At 41.0% G+C, this 19,683-nt stretch overlaps 2 protein-coding genes across 6 annotated transcripts in view; one reads left to right on the top strand and one right to left on the bottom strand.

Moving 5' to 3' along the window:
• gsk3ba (glycogen synthase kinase 3 beta, genome duplicate a) overlaps positions 1-6,874 on the top strand; it is a 35,817-nt gene extending 28,943 nt beyond the window's left edge. The window contains exons 7-11 of one of the 4 annotated variants that reach the window (XM_034200388.1): positions 713-810; positions 975-1,082; positions 2,982-3,168; positions 3,537-3,635; positions 3,986-6,874. In XM_034200388.1, the coding sequence (XP_034056279.1) occupies positions 713-810; positions 975-1,082; positions 2,982-3,168; positions 3,537-3,635; positions 3,986-4,068 (575 nt within the window). In that variant the 3' untranslated portion in view covers positions 4,069-6,874. The remainder of the gene's footprint in view (positions 1-712; positions 811-974; positions 1,083-2,981; positions 3,169-3,536; positions 3,636-3,985) is intronic. The other 3 variants (XM_034200389.1, XM_034200391.1, XM_034200390.1) reach the window with 3 other exon arrangements.
• A 298-nt stretch (positions 6,875-7,172) lies between these two features.
• On the bottom strand, positions 7,173-17,828 carry nr1i2 (nuclear receptor subfamily 1, group I, member 2). Of its 2 annotated transcripts, none has more exons than XM_034200392.1 (9): positions 17,403-17,828; positions 16,055-16,257; positions 15,627-15,757; positions 15,170-15,339; positions 14,865-15,091; positions 14,650-14,795; positions 8,370-8,486; positions 8,094-8,199; positions 7,173-8,005 (listed from the first exon to the last, which is right to left on the bottom strand). In XM_034200392.1, exons 2-9 carry the CDS (start codon positions 16,249-16,251, stop codon positions 7,849-7,851), a joined length of 1,251 nt encoding a protein of 416 aa, XP_034056283.1. In that variant the 5' UTR covers positions 16,252-16,257; positions 17,403-17,828; the 3' UTR covers positions 7,173-7,848. The 2 variants fall into 2 exon arrangements, with proteins under 2 accessions (XP_034056283.1, XP_034056284.1); XM_034200393.1 differs by having other exon boundaries at positions 16,126-16,257; positions 17,403-17,826.
• Positions 17,829-19,683: the final 1,855 nt, after the last annotated feature.

The following is a 19,683-nucleotide window of genomic DNA, read 5'->3' on the forward strand; positions in this document are numbered from 1 at the left end:
ATTTAAGCCTCCACCACTCGCAAAGAGTTCAGACCGAGCCAAAGCTATTACAAACGCCAAATATCCTTATGTTGCCATGGTAGCAAAGCGCTACCTGGCTGTATCTGCTACCTCTGTCCCTAGAGAGAGGGTGTTCTCCACAGCAGGAGACATTGTTAGTGCCAGCAGATCTGCCCTTTCAGCAAGCAATGTGGACAAGTTCATCTTTCTTTAAACAACATGAAAATACAATGACAAGCAAGTCCTAATGTCAAGCTGGCTGCTTAGGTACAGTACAGTTCAAATACAGATTATTTCAGTTCATCGAAATGCTGCACCTTAATGTTTATTTTACTATATTTTGTATTTATTTGAGTGAATACATTATTCACAGTTTAATAATAATTAAAACAAATATATATATATATTTTATCTTGTGATAATTTGTTCTGCTGTACCGAACCGTGACCTAAAAACTGAGGTACGTACCGAACCGAAATGTTTGTGAACCGTTACACCCCTAGTTGTTGTGGGGTGAATTTTCCCTGTAGCCTCAGGTGATGTTGATGATTTTATTAATACTACTACGATTCTTCTATGATTGTGAATGATACATTGGTGTGGACAAAGATAATGAAATACTATCAGATTGTATATGAGCTCAAATGTTATTATTTTACCTCCTTCGCTTGTATCTGACATTTCTCCTTTGTGTGACCTGCCTCCTCTCTAGATGTGTGGTCAGCTGGGTGCGTGCTAGCAGAGCTGTTGCTAGGACAACCAATCTTCCCCGGTGACAGTGGAGTGGATCAGTTGGTTGAAATTATAAAGGTGATGACTCGGGTTGACACACAGGATGTATAAGTCCTCATAAACGATACTCAGATGATATATGACACTAAGATGTCTTGTTCATGAGTGATGAAAATGTGTGATATTTTGAATTCCAGTTGATGACGTATTGTTCCTGTTCTTGTCTGTCCTGTCCTCTCCAGGTTCTCGGCACCCCGACCCGAGAGCAGATCCGGGAGATGAACCCCAACTACACTGAGTTCAAGTTCCCCCAGATTAAGGCACATCCTTGGACTAAGGTGAGTCAACAGGTACAGGAGCCCTTTTACTTCTCTAAGATCCACAGCTTGTCTCCATGCTTGTGTCTCCCATCATACCTGCATGCCATCCTTCCTCCATCTTTATCACATCCTCCCAACAGAGCCGCATGAAGCCTCAAAAGCTGCTCTGAGCTTACAGACTCTGTGAAGAGTGACGGATAAAATACAGGCTAAATACTCAACTTTACACAGTTGTCATAAAGCTCTATTGAAATATTTTTATTTTGCATGCATAGCTTAATATCTGAGGCGTGCTTGCCCATAAAATATGGCTTGTTTGTAATCTTATTTTTGCTCCTTTTTGAGTAAGGTATTAATTATTGGTACAGGGTATTTTTAAGCGGTCGTGGATTAACAAAATGCCACAACATGCTTTAAAATGCGTTAAAATCCTGGTTTAAATGATACGTTTTTGGTCAATATTTCAAGTTAAATGCAGGTACAGTAATTGCTAAATAAACATTATGTAAAGTATTTAGCCGATGCTTTTGACTGTCAGTTAAACATGCTTTCAAATTGGCTCAACAGTCCTGACTTTGCTCTGCTGTATCTGTTAGTTTATTAAAGACAGATTGACCCGGCACCACCAGAATATCCCCTTAGTTCTCCACTTCCTGCCCTCATCTGGTGAAGATAGAACAGGTGTGATAAACCAGAGGGACATGTTCTCTTCCTGGCTCCCCCTCAGCAGTCCCACCTTCAGCTCCTGCATTGAATAAAAAAGCCATCCAATCAGCGGCAGCGTCAGCAGGTCCTCCTGTGAGACTCTGAGGCGCCCCGCTGTGGTCGCTCTCTGCAACTGCACTCTGTCACTGAGACTGTTCACTGCTGCAGCGCTCAGTCCTTTAGTGACAGTCGTACCCCTACACACTAACCTCTACATTAAAGTAGAGCAGGCTTCATCATTTACACTAAATATGACGCCCATGTCTATAATGCATTATGAACGTATTCAAAATGCGTTGTAATCTGCTTATAGCGCTATATAAATAACATTTATATTTATATTGACACATGATTTCTAAAAATACTCAATGACAATGACTTTGAGTCAATTCTCATAGTGTTTTAAACTTGTAACTCATTTTTTGCAAGGATCATAGTGTATTATAATTTCAAGTTGTAATGGATGTAAAACATTAGAATCTCATTATAATGCCATTAATGTTAGTAAAGACATTCCTGAGTTATAGGCAGATATGATACATAATCAGCTGGCTTGTTATAGGTGTAAGTGCTCATGGTTTGTTTTAAGTAAATAAAAATATAATATATATAATAGATGTCTATCTAAAATGTCAGTTAGTGACAAACAATTTGAGGTATCACAATTACATGACATATTTGTTATCAATATGTTTATTGATTTTCAGCATACAAAAAAAAGCAGATACATAGAACAAAAACATAGAGCCCAAAGCAATATATACATATACACAGGACAACTACATTACTTTACATTAAAGAAAAATAACAACACTCAATTAAATTGGTACATACATAGAACAAGGGCACTTTAATACATCGGCAACCATCCAGTCTTCCAGCAATAGGACCGTATTTCCGCAGAGGCTATCACAGTGCAGATTACATGACATTTCAAAGTAATTGTAAAATGCTTTATATAAAATGTGTTATGATTATTGTAAAAGAGCATTATAAGTGCTTATAACTATAATAATACAGTGCTGTTACTTCAAAGCATTTTAAGTATGTTCAAACTGCATTTTAGATCTGAGTCATAGAAAGTGCTTTCATTTGTTTGCATTAGTCCATTTTGTGTCTTCGTGTGTATGTGTTAAAAACATTTGAATGTCTTCAGTATTCTCCTTGAGAGCAGACTTCCCGTGTCCCTGCTGACAGCCGTGTTGGTGTCTAACTGTTGTTCAGGTGTTCCGGCCGCGCACGCCTCCCGAGGCCATCGCCCTGTGCTCTCGCCTGCTGGAGTACACCCCCACCGCCCGCCTCACCCCTCTAGAGGCCTGCGCCCACTCTTTCTTTGACGAGCTGCGCGACCCCAACGTCAAACTACCCAACGGGAGAGAGAAGCCCTCCCTCTTCAATTTCACCACCCAGGGTACATGCACACGCACGGACGTTCTGTTGATCAGCACAAAAGACTAAATAAACCAGCAGATATAACATTTGGAATCAAAACTAAACCAGAATATTTGCTTCAATAAATGACTTGCAATGTATTGATTCATTGATTTACCTTCTTTTAAGGATTAAAGTTTTTTCAGAAGTTTGAATTTGTATTGGTAAACACTACGATTAAATGTATTTTATTTGTCTCTTTTTCCATGAAAAGGTGTTCTCGTACTGTGCCATCAGTTTTCATTCATAGATAAGCACAACTATTAGTACCTATTAAAACACGTTTCCATCGATGGCTTCCATGCTTTATGCTATTTTTAAAACATGACCTGGCAACTTTTTTTTCAGAGTTATCCAGTAATCCCTCTCTGGCCTCCATACTCATCCCAGCCCACGCCCGCAGCCAGGCAGCCGCCTCCACCCCCACCAACACCTCTGCCACCACAGGTTAGACGCTTCCACTGGCACTATACTTTGTATCTATTAGAAGTACTGGCGCTAATGTTACTCCTACTTAATGTTCTGTCGACTTGCTATAAATTGTGTTTTAAAAAGCACTGTGGGCACTAAACTCTGCTGTGCAGGCGGACTGCTTCCACAACAAAATACATACTCACACATTTACACTTGGGTATCAAAATAATGTCAATTAGCAGCTTCAGTTTGGTGCTAAGGATCTTGCTCAGAACATTTAAAATATACAATAAATTACGTGCAATAAAATAAATAATGTAAATATTATAAAGCATTCTTATTTCAATTGCTTCTTTACAATACAAGTATTCATTTGACTGTAGATCTGCTCCTCTCCTCAGATGGCAGCAGCACAGAGCGAGGCCCCAGCACCACCACCGCCTCCGCCTCGGCCTCCACCTCCTGAGCCCTCAGACGCCCGGCCTCAGCCCTCGGCCTTTCCATCGCCCCGGCCAGGGCGTGATCTCCGCCCAGCTCCACCCTGCTCTCCCCCCCGACAGCAGCGGAGCGATGCTGACGCAGTCCGGGTTCAACAGCTAGCCCACAGCCCCATGCCAAAACCACAAACCAAGCCCCCCTTATCCCTGATCTTTTGTCCCTGACTGGCCCTTCATCCAGCTGTTTGAACTCTACTCCATCCTCCCTCAAAGACGTCTCTCCGTGCCCTCTCGACGGGGAAGCAAAGCGCAGGGCCAGAGGTGTTGTCGACTGTACTCTTGTTAAAGTACACTGTACATGTATACACAATGCTAGCCTGCTAATGTTTGTAAGAGGACAATCTGTAGAAAAAGTCCTAAGCTGTTCCCCCTCTCCGGCCTTCCCCCTTCGTCCTCCTCGTCCCATTTTTCTGCAGCCTTTGACCCCGATGTGTCCCCTGGCCGACCCCCCCTTGGTTCCTCCTGTAGTGCATGGCCTGAGTATGGTTAGGATCTCCCGGGGGTCTCCACACCCTCTCACTTCTCAACTCCACTTCTGCAGACAAGGCATGAGGCTCACGCACGGGTATACACACATACACACTCACAAACACACACGTACATCCTCACACACATGGGTGCATGATAATCCTGATGTATGTGGAAAGACGCAGTCCACTTGCGGGGGTAACGTTTGGACAGGTTTCTTTTTTTTCCGTTGCCTAGGGTTGTTTTTAAATGGTCTGAAAAGCTGTTTTACGCGACCTTGTTTTAAATTGTTTTGTACTCCTGGGCAGATGTTTTTGGATTGCCATGTGCGATGGATGTGACATGTATCTGGTCCTGTGTGCTTGTATAATATATACATACAAAACAAACTTGCATACATACACAGTTTATATATTACTTTTCCTTATGTATAAAAAGTATATATAGATATATGTATATTAACTACAATGGTTCAGAAATCATTTATGGTGAGCTCATATCTGGCAGAGCAGTGGCAATATTTGCTGCTGCCTAAAGACAATAGATCTAGATGAGGTGGTGTTTTTGTTTTCTTTGCTGGAGTGTTGTTAGATTCCAGCTGTCTGCCCTGTGTTGTCTGTATTAAGGCTGTAGATGGATTTAGGGCATTGCTCTATCCCTTGTCTTTGTACCGACTCTGTCTGTAACTGTTTCTGTGACAGTGCAGTTTCTAGACGAACATCTTCCCCCCCGTCCTTTTTCTCTCAGTCTCTGTGAAAAATCCACAGTGTTTCTCATCACTCTTCTTTCTGGCGTCGGTCCCCTCACCTCTGACTGTCTCCTGTTCTGTGACCACTGACTGAAGTGTTAGCCTAGCCTTCTCGCTCCCCCCGCCGCACATAGAGCCCCTCGGTACAGTCTGTCCAAGCGTCTTATTTACAGACAATACTCACTACATTTAAAAAAAAAAAAAAAAGAAAGAAAAGCAGAATGTGTATATACAGTATAAATGCTCCTCACCAAAATTCTGACTTGTATGTTGTTTTTTTACGTTTATTTTTTGTTCATGTTGTGTTCAAGGTATGTATGTATGCAGACCCATGTACTGTTTATGAGCAAAAACAAAGATGATAAAAGGTAGGGAAAGAAAAAAAGATTAAAAAAAACAATCGGAGCAAAACTGATGTTTATGGATATTGTAGATGATGATGATCAGCTTTATCCAGCCATATGTTCAATCTTACCTGTACAGTACAGTAGATGACAGCTGTATTATTGTAACACGAACTAGTCATGTATAGTGTAACTATAGTTTGGAGTGCCTTTGCTTTCATACACCTTCGCCTTGTTTCCCCGCTCACCCCGCCTCCCCCTTCCATCACCCACTCCCCCCCCCCCCTGACTTGGACTCTCCCTTTGGTGCTGTTGAATGTCCTGCAACACACACACACTCTCTCCCACTTGATTTTCAGTCCCCCTCCACTCGCACCTCTTCCCATTTTTCATTGCACACTTAATGTAATATACAGACATTGTTAATTATTGTAAGGTTTCTTTTTTTCCTTAACTGAAGATACGAGTAGTGTTTATTTTAATAGATGTTTTATCTTGGACACACATGCACACACAGCACAAACTTGTATATCACAGTCCTGGCACAGGCTCCGGGGCATGAAGTGGGTTTGGGGGATGGCAGCGGGGGTTAAAAAAGGCCTCGTATACTGTAGTCAATACAGTATATTTTCTGTGTAACTCACAGTGTTGGTTCTGTTACCAAAAGCCAAACTAAGATGTAGTTGTGATGAGGCAGTTATGTATGTATTCTGTCTCCTGGATCTTTTGTTGTCCTTTTTGCTTGTTCTCCTTCCTGTCTGCACACTTCAGTAGCACCTAAGGCATCGAGTCATGTAGCCTCTCTCCTGTCTCCTGCTTGCTGTAATTTTGCATTCATGAACGTGTTGCTACCCTCCACAAGAAAGATTGAACACCTCACCCTACCCCGTAACTCCAGTTCAATAAAAACACCACAAAGGTTACCAAATAATAAGTGTATATACTAGTATAAAATATTATGCTGGCATATACACACGTTTAACATGTTAACTGGGTTTAAAGAAAAAGAGTACCACAACATCCTGTATAACAGTACTACTACTTGAATGCCTCCGTTTGTGACTGAAACTTTGATTTCATTTTTTTGTTTTGTTCTGTGAAGGTATGCTAAATGTGCACCTCTGTAAATATTCCCTCTGCGTGCTCTGAGGAATAGTTCCCTGGTACTGTAATTTGCATTAAATAAAGAGTAGGATAGCCTGGAAATGATCAACATCTTTGTCTGCTCCATCTTCTTTGAGTAAGAGTGTGGTAAATGTGTATAGCCTGGTCAGTGTTTTGGTGGTAAATGTTCCTGAGACTTGCATCGAATCGCTAAACATTTTATTGTAACGAAGAACTTAACTTGATAAAAGATAACAATTCTCTCCCTCTACTCTCAACACTAGTTTACGAGATGATGGCTTCAGCATGTTCACATTTGCGTTTCTCTTTTTCGAACTATGCCGCTAGCATGGCTAAAAAGTGCAACAGTGATTATATAAGTTGAAATAAAAACACTGTTGAGTTCTAATTGACAATGAGAAACAGCAGCAGCCCATTTAATGATTATAAATTCATACATTAACAGTACATCTTAACATAGAATATTTTAATTGCAAGGTCGTGCCCTCTGGTTTAGGTCCTACTTCTTTGACTAGCCCAGATTTCCCGACCAACTGATCCGTTTTATTTTTAGACAGAATGACCACAGTGGGGCAGTGTTTGTCTTATGATGTTTATGGCCCTAGAGCATTTGTATTTACAATATGTGTAGAGCCTTCTTGTTTCACATGAATGCATCAAACATATATATATATGACCGTTCTCTTAGAAAATACAAAGTTCATCTTCTCTCACAATTCTCTTAAAAAAACGTTATGTCAGCATTCATTCATAGACACACAAAGTGAACTTACAATTTACAACTTCATTTGTAAAACAAATGGCACAAATGTTAAATCTACCATAATCCACTGCCACTGTACTGTAACCCCTGAAACTTAATTGTGTCCTAATTCATAGCTTACTTGAAAGTTGATAGTGTTATATTTCAGCAGGACTTGATTATCTTCATCTGGATTTCGTGCTTTGGACATCACATGATGTAAGTGTAATTTGGACACATTTAACAACATAAAAAACAGAAGGCTTCTTCAAACCAATGAGCACATTGAGCTGGTCCCGGCTATGAACAGTAGATGTCGCTATCAGAAGTCACTACAGGGGTTTTTACTGACCATCTCCATTATGAGAGGCGAGATAATGTCCGGCTGGATGTCCTGGATCTGCAGAACCTGTTTGCTGTACTCCTCATTCATTGTTCTCATCTCAGTGAGGCAGGACATCACTTTGGGGTACAGCAGGCTGCAGGCACAGAGGAAACAAAGGAGGGGGAATCTGAGAAAGATTTAAAAGGGAGTGGTCCCAGGGTGGCGCTATGTATTACACTCACTGTTTCTCTGGTCCTGTCCTCTTGCAGTCAATCCAGGACTTTAGAGTCAGCGCCAATTTCTCATGAAGCTCGTCAATCACACGGTGCTGCTGCACACCTGGACGGTCTGATCAAATAAAATCACGCTTACTATTCAACAGCAAATATGAGAATGTTGAAAATACGTTTGACTGGGTTCAAATACACACTGTTTCTAGGTTTTAGATATTCACAGGGTTTATAAATGATTGATTAGCAAGAACGGGGAGGAACTGATGAAGATCCTGAAGATGCTACCTGGAGAAAACAGGGACATGGCCTGCATGAGGGCGTACTCTTCCTCCTGCAGGCACAGGTCGCGCAGCATGTGGTGAAATTTAAGCAGAGGCTCCAGCAGAAGTGGCTGGAAACCCGCTATGGGACAGAGATGGTAAAAGAATAATAGATAGTGACACAAGGGAAAAACATGAAAATGAACTAAGTGTGCTCAAGTTCCTTGCCTGCGTTAGTTTCCACAGTGTGAGGCACAATGTATTGAATCCACATTAAATCAGTTGGTTGTTAATTGTTATATTATTTTATTATTCTTCATTTTAAGCTTTATTGTCCGGGTGTACACAAACAAGGAAATATTTTATGTTTTTTGTACTTACCTGGAAAAAGACTGAGACCTAGAGTTAAAAGTGTATATTTATATGAATATGTACTTGTCCGTGAACACCTGGTCTACAGCTGATTCTCTTGTCTAAAGACTGTCTGCCAGCCAAGGGATTGCCAAGCTAGAAGAGACATGAATGAACAGCAGGGTTTCCCACACATAGACTATACCTGGGCGGGCCGCCCAGGTATATTAACGGCCGCCCAAGTATATTTCGCGACCCATTTAGGTTTTTATTTTTTTTTATGTTTTATTTTTTTTATTCGTCCGTGACCACGACGCCATCTGCGATCGATTAACTTGTAGACAATGATCCCTCGCTCCCTTGCTCTGATCTCGCCTCCTTCTGGCCTGTTAAGTGGCCTGCCTCACACAGGGTGACTGGCTGTCCACATGATGTGGCCTGCCGACATGGCCACTGTCATACAGATCATAAATCAAAGCCCTTGATTGGTCTCTGTGTGTCATTCAAGCTCGGGATAACCTCAGCTCAGGTGAGGTAAAGGACTCTCTGAGTGTTTAGATAGTTAACTTAGTCTAAGTTCTCAGTGGGTCTCAAACGGTGTGGTCACCATTTATGTAAACACATATTTCCATTTGAGAGGGTAGTGATTGGTCTAATGGAGAGTGAGGTGGGCTGAAGATCGGAAGGCTGTGAGTTCAAATCCCGCCAGGAACACCACCACTAGTGTGCCCTTGAGTAAGGCACTTAGCCCTTAGTTACTCCAGGGAGAATGTCCCTGTAATCGGTCATTATAAGTCGCTTTGGATAAAAGCGTCAGCTAAATGAAATGTAATGTGATTAGTAAAATATGCATGAATAAATAAATACAAAGTTAACTAGGTGAAAAAAGGTAAGATACACTTATAAAACTTGTTGAGAGAAAACTAGTCTTTGCTGCTGCCTCAAAGAGGAGCAGGGGGGAGAGGAGGGAGACAGGAGAGGCTGATTCAGGAGCACAGACACACTCACAACTATAAATGAACCAAAAATTAATAAACAAGTTTCAGTGTTTTGTTCATATTGGAAATGGGATGTTGTTGGTTATGGCCTTGATTTTATGATTATTGAAATGTATACAGTTCTGTTTAATATAGCTGTTTCCATAGATCTAGTCTCTTTATTTTCCCCTCAAAATGCACCAGATTGATGCATTTAACTCCAAAATAAAAAATAAAATCTTACCGGGGGGGCATGCCCCTGGACCCCCCTAGAGGATTTGAGGTCGACCCCCACTAAAAATCACATGGATAGGTTCCTAAATACATTAATAAATACATTTATTTTTTAAAATAGTAACCCATTTCCATATGTTCATGTGTGGGTAGTAGATTTAAACTATAGGGCTATCATTATGGGCCCTGCCTGTACCTGTTCGCTCTGCCATCGCGTGAAGGGTCTGCTAACAAGCGACCAACAGAAAGGTTAATGTTGTTGCATGTCACCTCAACCCCCCCCCGCTACCACCACCCCCCAAAGTATATTTCAGATCTGTGGGAAACACTGCCAGTTAATGGACCAGCACCAGAGGCATTCCCATACACACAGGCGTTGGAGCTGTTCTTCATGAAATCCCAGAAGGATGAAGTGCTCTGACAAACAGTGCCATCTTTGCGCAAAATGATTATACCGGAATGAAAAGTCAATAAATAATGTTGTTAAAACTTTTTATTTTTTTCGCGCACCCCCCCCCCTCCTTGCCACCACCCGCCCAAGTATATTTCATATCTGTGGGAAACACTGAACAGTCATTGAATTTCATTTGCTCTCTAGAAAATTAGCAGACAACACCGGTTTGACAACATTCTGGAAAACTCTCCCCGCTAGTCACGTTACACCTCTGTGAGCATCAGATAAGGGCGGTGAGGGAAGTTCAACAGCATACTGTATAACGTGGTGCCTTACTAATGGAAACCAAAACAAGTAACAACTAATGCGTACACATTGACCCCTTCATCAGGTCCAGTGTTTCCCATACATTGATTTATTTGTGGCGGGCCGTCACAATTAAATATCGTCCGCCACAAATGGATCTCATAAAAAAAAAAATATATATATAATCTTTTTATTTTTTATTCTTTTTTTTTTTTGGTGGTCTAATGCAGTGTTTCTCAAACTTTTTCATACCAAGGACCACTTAACCAATACAAAAACACTCGTGGACCACCTAACTCCACAAATATCCAAAAACACATCGTTTTTTGCAAATCGCCAGAAAATGGTACAAACAAGTGGCAACATGTGTGATGAAGGTGTTTATCTGGGCTATATCATGCAATCGAAAGTTAAACTTAAGCTTGCTCCATTGCGGAGATATTCCCGCGAGAGTGCGGAAAACTTTAATTTATTTATTTATTTCAAATGTGAAATTTTACCAATATACTCACGGACCACTAGGGGGCGCTCACGGACCACCAGTGGTCCGCGGACCACACTTTGAGAAGCACTGGTCTAATGGATAGTGAGGTGGGCTGATGATCGGAAGGTTGCGAGTTCAAATCCTGCCTGGAACACCACTACTAGTGTGCCCTTGAGTAAGGCAGTTTACAGTAGCCCTCGGTTATTCCAGGGAGAATGTCCCTGTAATTGGTCATTGTAAATCGCTTTGGAATAAGGCGTCTGCTAAATGCCTAAATTGTAAATTATATTTTTGGGAGAATAAACTCCACAGATCCTCAACTACGGTGTGTCTCACTCATTAACAACGCACCACAGAGCAACAAGAACGTTGTCTACAGCAGAGGTTCTCAATTGTTTTTCAGCCAAGGACCCCTTACAAGATAGAGAATACACCAAGGACCCCCTCATTCTGATTTGTGATTTTGGGCTATATAAATAAAAATGTACTTGATTTGACTTGTATGTCCCTTGGAATAATCTGACGTAGCCTATTTTTTACACTTCTATAGTCTTAGTTATGTGAAAGAACAACACAAGAGAAATGTATTAGAAAGATATTGGATATGTATTCAAAATATTTGCACCATCTCAACACAGAATACCCATAAAACAATCAATCAATTAGCTGCAAGTAACACTGTACCTAAAGAAAATATCAAAGGGAAATCAAGAGAAAAGTGATCATTTGAATTGCATTTCAGAACATACACACACACACACACACACACACACACACACACACACATACACACACACACACACACACACACACACACACACACACACACACACACACACACACACACACACACACACACACACACACACACAAACAGGGGTTAAAGTGGGCCGGAACGATCCAGAACAGCGTTCCGGCACCTTCGATTAATAAGTAAATAAATCTGATTGGCAGTTTCATACATAATAATGTCAAGCGAGTTCACAGGGCTACCGACTCTCACACAATTGACATTTTTCACACGCTCTCAGCCACAAGTCCGTTTTCTCAAGCAGTGAAAAACAAATTCATAACTGATAATGTCATGGTGCGAAAAGAAGACACTTCTGCACATTGCGCAACAGCAGCACCATGACCATCTGAATAGCGAGAAATATACACAAATGTATTATATTGTAACTTATTCCCATGCATGTTGCTCAAAGTAATCAGTCTCACTTCTGCGTCTCTCCCTCTCCTCTCGCGCCATGCGCACCAGGCAGGAGTGAGAGTGAGTTACCATGGTTACGGGGACGCTCTGTGTCTCTGTCGCTCTGAAACTTCTCGCGATTCCCAATAATACGTTTTTAGTAATATAACATAATTTTACAGTTTTGGTTAACATTATACAGGGTTAATGTTTCTTGATTAAATCCAAAGAGGGCAAGGTGGTGTAGACATGTAGGAAATGTGTTTTAAATTACAATTTGTTCACACACACACACAGAGAGAGAGAGAGAGAGAGAGAGAGAGAGAGAGAGAGATAGAGAGATAGAGAGTGAGAGAGAGAGAGGAGAGAGAGAGAGAGAGAGAGAGAGAGAGAGAGAGAGAGAGAGAGAGAGAGAGAGAGAGAGAGAGAAAACTGTCTGCTTAGTTGCAATACTGTAGCTTATGCAATTTAGGCCTAGAAATTGTTTATGTAACTTATGTGCCAGTGTGTCCATGGTTTTGAGTCTGTCTGTGTGTTGAGCGCAGCGCCGTCTGCTTTTTGCAGTACAGTAACTAAAGTAAGTTAGGACTAAGCATACCGGTAGTTTTCTGTGGACCTGTCTGTTTTTCATTTACTTCATTTGTAGCCGTAACCGGTCGTTTTAAAAATCTGTCCATCTTCGTAGTATGCTAGCCGTGTTATATATCTATGATGCTTGCAGCGGCGCTCTTTGACTGACGTAACAGTTATTGTTGTTTCCACGGTAACGCGCTTGATTTTTAAATGTATCTATTTGTTAGATTTGAACGTAATCTATGAAATATTTTAGATTAAAAAAAAAAAAAGATTATTTGTTGAAAAAAAAAAAAAATGAAAAAAAAATGATATCATGATAATTTAAATTAATGAATCTGAAAACTTTTCACGGACCCCCTGGCAGAGTGCCACGGACCCCCGGGGGGTCGCGGACCCCACTTTGAGAACCACTGGTCTACAGTAGCCATGAACTCGCATGTTTTATCTTATTTGAGGGGGGGGTGGATGCGTGGACCACCCGAATAGGTTAAGGGGCCTTTGGCTTTTCTTGCCGGGGGTGCGGTGCGGTGCCCCCACAAATAGAATCAAATTCTGTGGGAAACACTGAGGTCAGATAACTTTTTGGCAGAGCTCATGCCGGAACTGAAATTTGAGTCTGCAGGTGTTGCTTTTTTATCTAATTTACTGCATCTGTAAATCAGTAATACTTGACATAAGGCTGTTTCTGTTCTGTTAACCTTTAAACAATGTTACTTAAAACCTAGATTCCTCACATACAGTACATACCTCTGTGATGCAGACTCTATAATCAGATCATACTTGAAAATATGTTGTAATCCCTGCTGCTTAAACTGCGAACATTAATGCTAATCAGAATCAGAATACCTTTATTCGTCCCACAGAGGGGACATTTACATTTCTTACAGCAGAAAAGAGCCAAATGTAATGCTTAATGCTAACCCTGTTGTTCTTTTGAACTATTCAACTCTTTTTGGTAGTTTTGAGTATCTCTTGTTGGCATCTCTTCTTGGTTATTCTGTGTCTCTTTGGTATTTGATTTGTTTTTTATTTTTGATTGTCTGCTGAACCGGAAATGCTAATAGTGACTTCAAACTATAGGGCTCTGAACCCGCCAAGGGCCCAGTGGTGTGCCACTGGGCCCTTGGCTTTCTTCCCAAGAAAAGCTCTGATAAACCCACAGTACAACACTACACAGCAGAAACATACAGCAACTACCTGGTAAATATAACCAAACATTTACCAGCTAAAGAGTAACATACTTCCAGAGCATTAATACTGAACTTTTATGTGTTTATAGGCAACTGCACCAGTGCGTTTGACATGCACTGTATAAGGGGATGATACAGTATGTTGTGTTGTGTTTAAAGCTTGTTGTGTTGCCTCCACTTAAAAATATATATTTTGGGTACTCATCTGTACATGTGGCAGTGACTGTGGCCGTGAGGGTGTGCGGTCGTCTTTCAACTAGAAGGTTGTGGATTTGATCCCATGCCCGTGTCAATATATTCTTGGGCAAGATACTTAACCCTGTGTTGCTCCCGATAGCATGGCCAATGGTGTATGAATGTGTATACATTTTTGTTCCTAGAGCAAGTGACACTGCATGATTGAATGAGGTGTGAATGGGTGAATGACTAGTAGTGTGTAAACCGCTTTAAGGTGTTGAAAATACCTTATAAAGCGCTATATACAGTAAGTACAGTCCCTTACCATGTTCAAGCTGTATAGTTGAAACAGCTAAGTTTATTCCTATTTATATATATACAATATATATATATATTATTTCAAATAACCAATATAAAGTGTTCTCACCTCGTACAGCATCATTTATGCAGTAAGTTATATGGCCACATTCCCAGATTCCTGTTTTTGTGTTAAACACCATGTTGAAGCGTATCTGCATTATTTCAAATGTGGCTCCCTTTAACAGAGAAATTTGATCCTCCATGTTCAGAGATCTGTAAGAGACACAAAATTAAAAGGGAATACTTTTTTCCAAATGAAAATGCATTGAGGTAAACGCTTACTGGAAGTCCCGAAGACTTTTAGAGAAAGTAATGATGTCCTGAATCATGTAAGTGGTCAGGTCAGCCACGTGTGGAAGAGCAGTGAAAACACTGCCTTTTTTCCCGGCCTCTTCATGCTCTTGGTTTTCTGGTGTTTCAAAGGAACCAGAGAGACTGGTGGAGGAGAGGGAGCACAGCTCGCTTTCAGACTCGTCCTCACCTACAGGAAGGGCGTTTCTGTCCATAGGCTGAAAAAAAAAAAAGTGTCAGTGAGAAATGATAAAACAGAGACAACACCTCAAACATGTTGACAGCCATTCACGCACCCTAAAGCCACTGAAGCGATAAAATGCTGAGTCGAATGATTGGCGGTGGCTGCAGAGAAGCTCCTTAATGGTTTCCTCTTGTTGGGAGGAAAGCTCCACTGGTGCATCCAGCCTCTTCCTCGTCTGGATGCGGGTCCTCCTCTCCTGTACTTCCTTCTCAGACATGACCACTAAAAGAACACAAAAATATGTATAGAAATCTGATTAAAACACTTCTGACAGTTAAAAAAATCATGTTTTACATCTGATACGTTTAAATAACTCCTGTAGGACTGTATTTTGTTGAAATAAAAAAGTTTAAAAGCAAATAAAGATACAATATAAATACTAGTACCATATTAATATGCCCATTCAATCAAATATGATAATCCCTCCAGCATTTACATTTAAGCTCCTCTAATCACATGCTACCAATACAAAAACACAAAATCATTCTTTGTGTCTGGATGTTACTTACTCTCTTGGCGCATGCCTATGGCCTGGCATTTACGGAAGCGGCAGGCTTGACACGACCGTCGGTTGTTTTTGGTTATGCTGCATTTGTTCTGGAACCTACAGCGGAGCTGCGTTGACCTCTTTATGGCACGTCTGAATTGATTTTAAAATCCACTCAGTAATAACCTCAAAAACCAATCTGAAGTTCAAAATCACATGCATTAAAACACACATAATGTATTAACGTATGACATTGTATGTGACGACAAGGTACCAACCAGGAACTTTACAACCTTTGATTGTTATTAGTTCTCAACTACTGTGGGTGTGTAACTGTTATCTGGGTGAAAAGCTCCTTCTTGAATAAGTTGTTAGAAATTTAATTCAGTTGCATAAATAAGGGAAGTGCTACAGCTGCATGTGTGAGTGACATGATTGAAACAACGTCACCTGAAGAAGCCCTTGCAGCCTTCACATGTCAAAGCATTAAAGTGGTAACCCTTGGCCAGATCTCCACACACCCCGCAGGCTCTGGGCTCCTCATCTTCTGTTGTCTCCCCTTCCTGGCTCCCTTCCTGGCTCCCTTCCTCTTCATTGTACCTTGTGAGCGCTTCTCGGATGCTCTGTACTCCTGTGGCCTCATTCATTCTCACCTATGAAGGATACATACATCATTCTGGCATCTTTAACTCATATTGATTCATTTCAATAGCAACAATTTTAAACAAAAGCACAAACAGTACTGTGAGATCGAGCTCATAGTCTGTCCACATAAAATAATGGTCTTAGTTTGTATATATATCCAAGGATAAGGCCAGAGGAGGGAGAAGTACTCAGAACTTTATTTGTGTAAAAGTGGAAGTACCAAAGCAACATTTACAAGTAAAAGTACTCATTATGCAGATTGATCCATTTCAGAATAATATATGATGTGTTTTTATTTTGATTATTGATGCATTAATGTGTTACAAAGCTGGTAGAGGTGCAGCTAGTTTGAATGACTTGGTATACTGCAGGGTAGATTGTGAATGTAATCCAGGTGTAACTAAATCATTCTTTAAGTGTTGTTTATATTTCACCTTATTAATACAAATCTGTAAAGGTGTTAAATAAATGTGTAAACTTACACGATTTACCTCTGAATTGTAGTAGAGTAGAAGTACAAAGTACACGTATTTAAGTCTAATCAAAGCCATGTATTCCTATTGTTTGAGCACAATCAATAGTATTAAAGAGCACCATGGTCAATGGGTTTAATAAGGTTTTGATTAATAACCTTTAATACATGTAATATTGTTTCAAATCTTCAAGCCAATGAATGCAACTGAAGTGAAACAGACCTGAAGAAAGTGTTAATCTCAAATACATTGTTTTCCAGGATATAGTATCCTCTTTACTGAACATCGTTTATGACAATATATTAAAACCAGTGGCCTAATGTGTATGTTTGTACTGTATGCCTATGTCTAAATCCAGTGTGTTGTGTCTATAAACTGCACAACCTGAACCATTACTTTCGCTTACATGGCTGTGTGACAACGATGTCCTGGAGGAAACATGTATCGATTACAAATGAATAGCATATAAAAACGTGTTTTGTTAGGGCGAAACAACTCTATCGCCATTTATTTGACTTAATGTTTAACAACAACTGGAGTGATACTTAAAATTCCTATGTTTAATGAGTCATGAAAGAAACTCTTCGTCAGCCTTTAGAGACTTTGAAAGAGACCTAGCCTCTACTGCCCGGTTAAAGGTCGAGTTTTAATCAAATAGTAATCCAGACTGTTCCACTCACTTGCTCTGTGATTCCAGATGCCAAACAGCTGTATGTGGTCTCCGGGGGTTCAGCCTTGCAGCGTTTAATCCAAGAGCATTATCCTACAGTGAATTGAACAGGTGAGCGAGGATCACACAGCTCTTCCTGCTGGCCGTGTTGTCTGACGCTTGGTGTCGGGCTCGTCTCGACAAGTCTACTGGCTGCAGCACACAGGACGGGCCCGGCGCCAATGTGGGGAAAGGTGAGCTGGGGGGTCATTCACGTCCCTCGAAGTTCCCACATTCATTTTCAAGCAAATACAGTGACTACAGTCGATGTAATTACTGCGTTTAGAGTATTCTGTAACGTTTCACTGACCTGTTGTGAGCAGAAGGTTTACACCGTTTTTGGTATTTTGTCCTGCAGTAATGAGGCAGAACGGTTTATCGTTTGCAAAAACCATAAAAACCTATTAAAAACACCCGCGTCTATTCGTGTAATTACGGTACGGGTGCTGGGCGTGGTCAGAGAGGACGAGGTACATGTACTTAAAGGTGGGGTAGGTAATTTTGGAGAAACCAGCTCGAGTGCGCTAGAATTTGAAAATACACAGGGCCCTTCTCACTTCTCTTATTTTTTATTTCCTCGCTCCTCGGTCTCACCGGAAGTTGATTTGTCTGCGCCATATTGAGTAGCGTCCCAATGGCCTTATTTTTGCCGGAGGACCGAGCAGCGAGGAGCGAGGAGCGATAATGGAGGAGCTATAACCGAGGAACCACCAGACCATCCTTCGATGAAATCCTCAGACACTCGCCCCGCCCCCTTACTGTGTATCGCTCACTGATTGGACGATGCAGTGCATGCACTGATCTGATGCTTCTTGACATGAGAGCAGTTTCCCAGCGGAGTGAAGAAAATACATGAACCTCACGAGAGTCACTCCTCAGTTTATACCGTGTTTTGTTTCAATTCATGTATCATTTAGTTACAAATATGTGATATATCTGAACAACAAAGTGGTCAAAAATCTTTTTATTCATTTTTTGGAAACATTTTCATGATCGCTTTTTTCGTTTTACATTTTCATTTATTGTCATTTCCATTCAGTCAGTCATTAAGTGCTATTTAAAATGTTAATTTGCTACATATCCACACAAACAAACAAAGTGTGCAATCCAATGAATGTTAATCTAACTGGGTTTTGATAGATAACATATCTCTTTTTCTTCTTTGAATTATTTAATTTATTTTGTGCACTCTAATCAATCATTTAGTTACAAATATCCAACTAATGTTCGTTTATACATTTTAAGAATGGCGTTTATCTTTTTGAGAATTAGTTCTTATTTTATTTTAGTTATTTGGGTCTACAACAGATGATACAAATGTTTGTGTCAGTAAATGTGTACTAACCAGGGGCTGTTCTATGGGGGGGGGGGGTAGGGGGGGCAGTGCCCCCCTAACAATGAACATTTATTTTTATTTTTTTAAATGTATATTTTCTGGTACTCGGTTTGCCAAAAACCGCAGGATTTTGTTTCTGTAATGTGAGATTGTGCAGACACCCTTATGTAAAGTAGAGATGTAACTGTTCATTGCCTTTATTTTTATATAAATATGGTGTTAGTGCAAACATTGCACTATAACTTAAGCTGAAGCTAACAGTAATAACTACAAGATCTATCTGAAATAAATAAGTGTACTGAAACAAATACCAATAACTGTATTGCATTGTTTTCTTATGCACAATTACTTCATACTGTCTAGTTCTCTTTTTCTTCCTGCATTTATTGTGCCCCCCTCAGAAAATAACTGGCCCCCCAGTGGCCCCCCCAGTCAAATTGGTCTAGAACCGCCACTGGTACTAACAGAGGCGGGGGTGTGTGTGGAAATAACGGGGACAGAGCTGGCTGCTGTCAGACGATCTGCTGTGCAGCGTCATCACAAACGGACGTCGCTTCACGTGACACTCCGGAGGAAAGGACGTCCCATTGCTCTTAAAACTAATTTCCCTGCTTCTCGTGGTTTCCTTGCATCTCTCCATGCTTCCCTGGTGGGAGGGACTAGTCGCAGGGAAACGACGCAAGTGAGGGACGCAAGGAATCCATTTAACCGAAGTGAGAAGGGCACTAAGTCTCAAGGATAGGAGTCGAGGAGGGGAGTTAGAGAAATGAGAAAGGGCCATCGTGTACCGACACCGGCCCGGCTAAAATAACTGGATGGCCTACCTGCCTGTCAGCCTTCCATCTGTGCACAAACTTATCTCGTGCCATTGGTCATGTGCGTGTTCGTGTGTGTTGGAGGAGGGGCTCTGTAAGGA

Source organism: Gymnodraco acuticeps, unplaced genomic scaffold, assembly GCF_902827175.1.
Source record: "Gymnodraco acuticeps unplaced genomic scaffold, fGymAcu1.1, whole genome shotgun sequence".
Taxonomy (NCBI): domain Eukaryota; kingdom Metazoa; phylum Chordata; class Actinopteri; order Perciformes; family Bathydraconidae; genus Gymnodraco; species Gymnodraco acuticeps.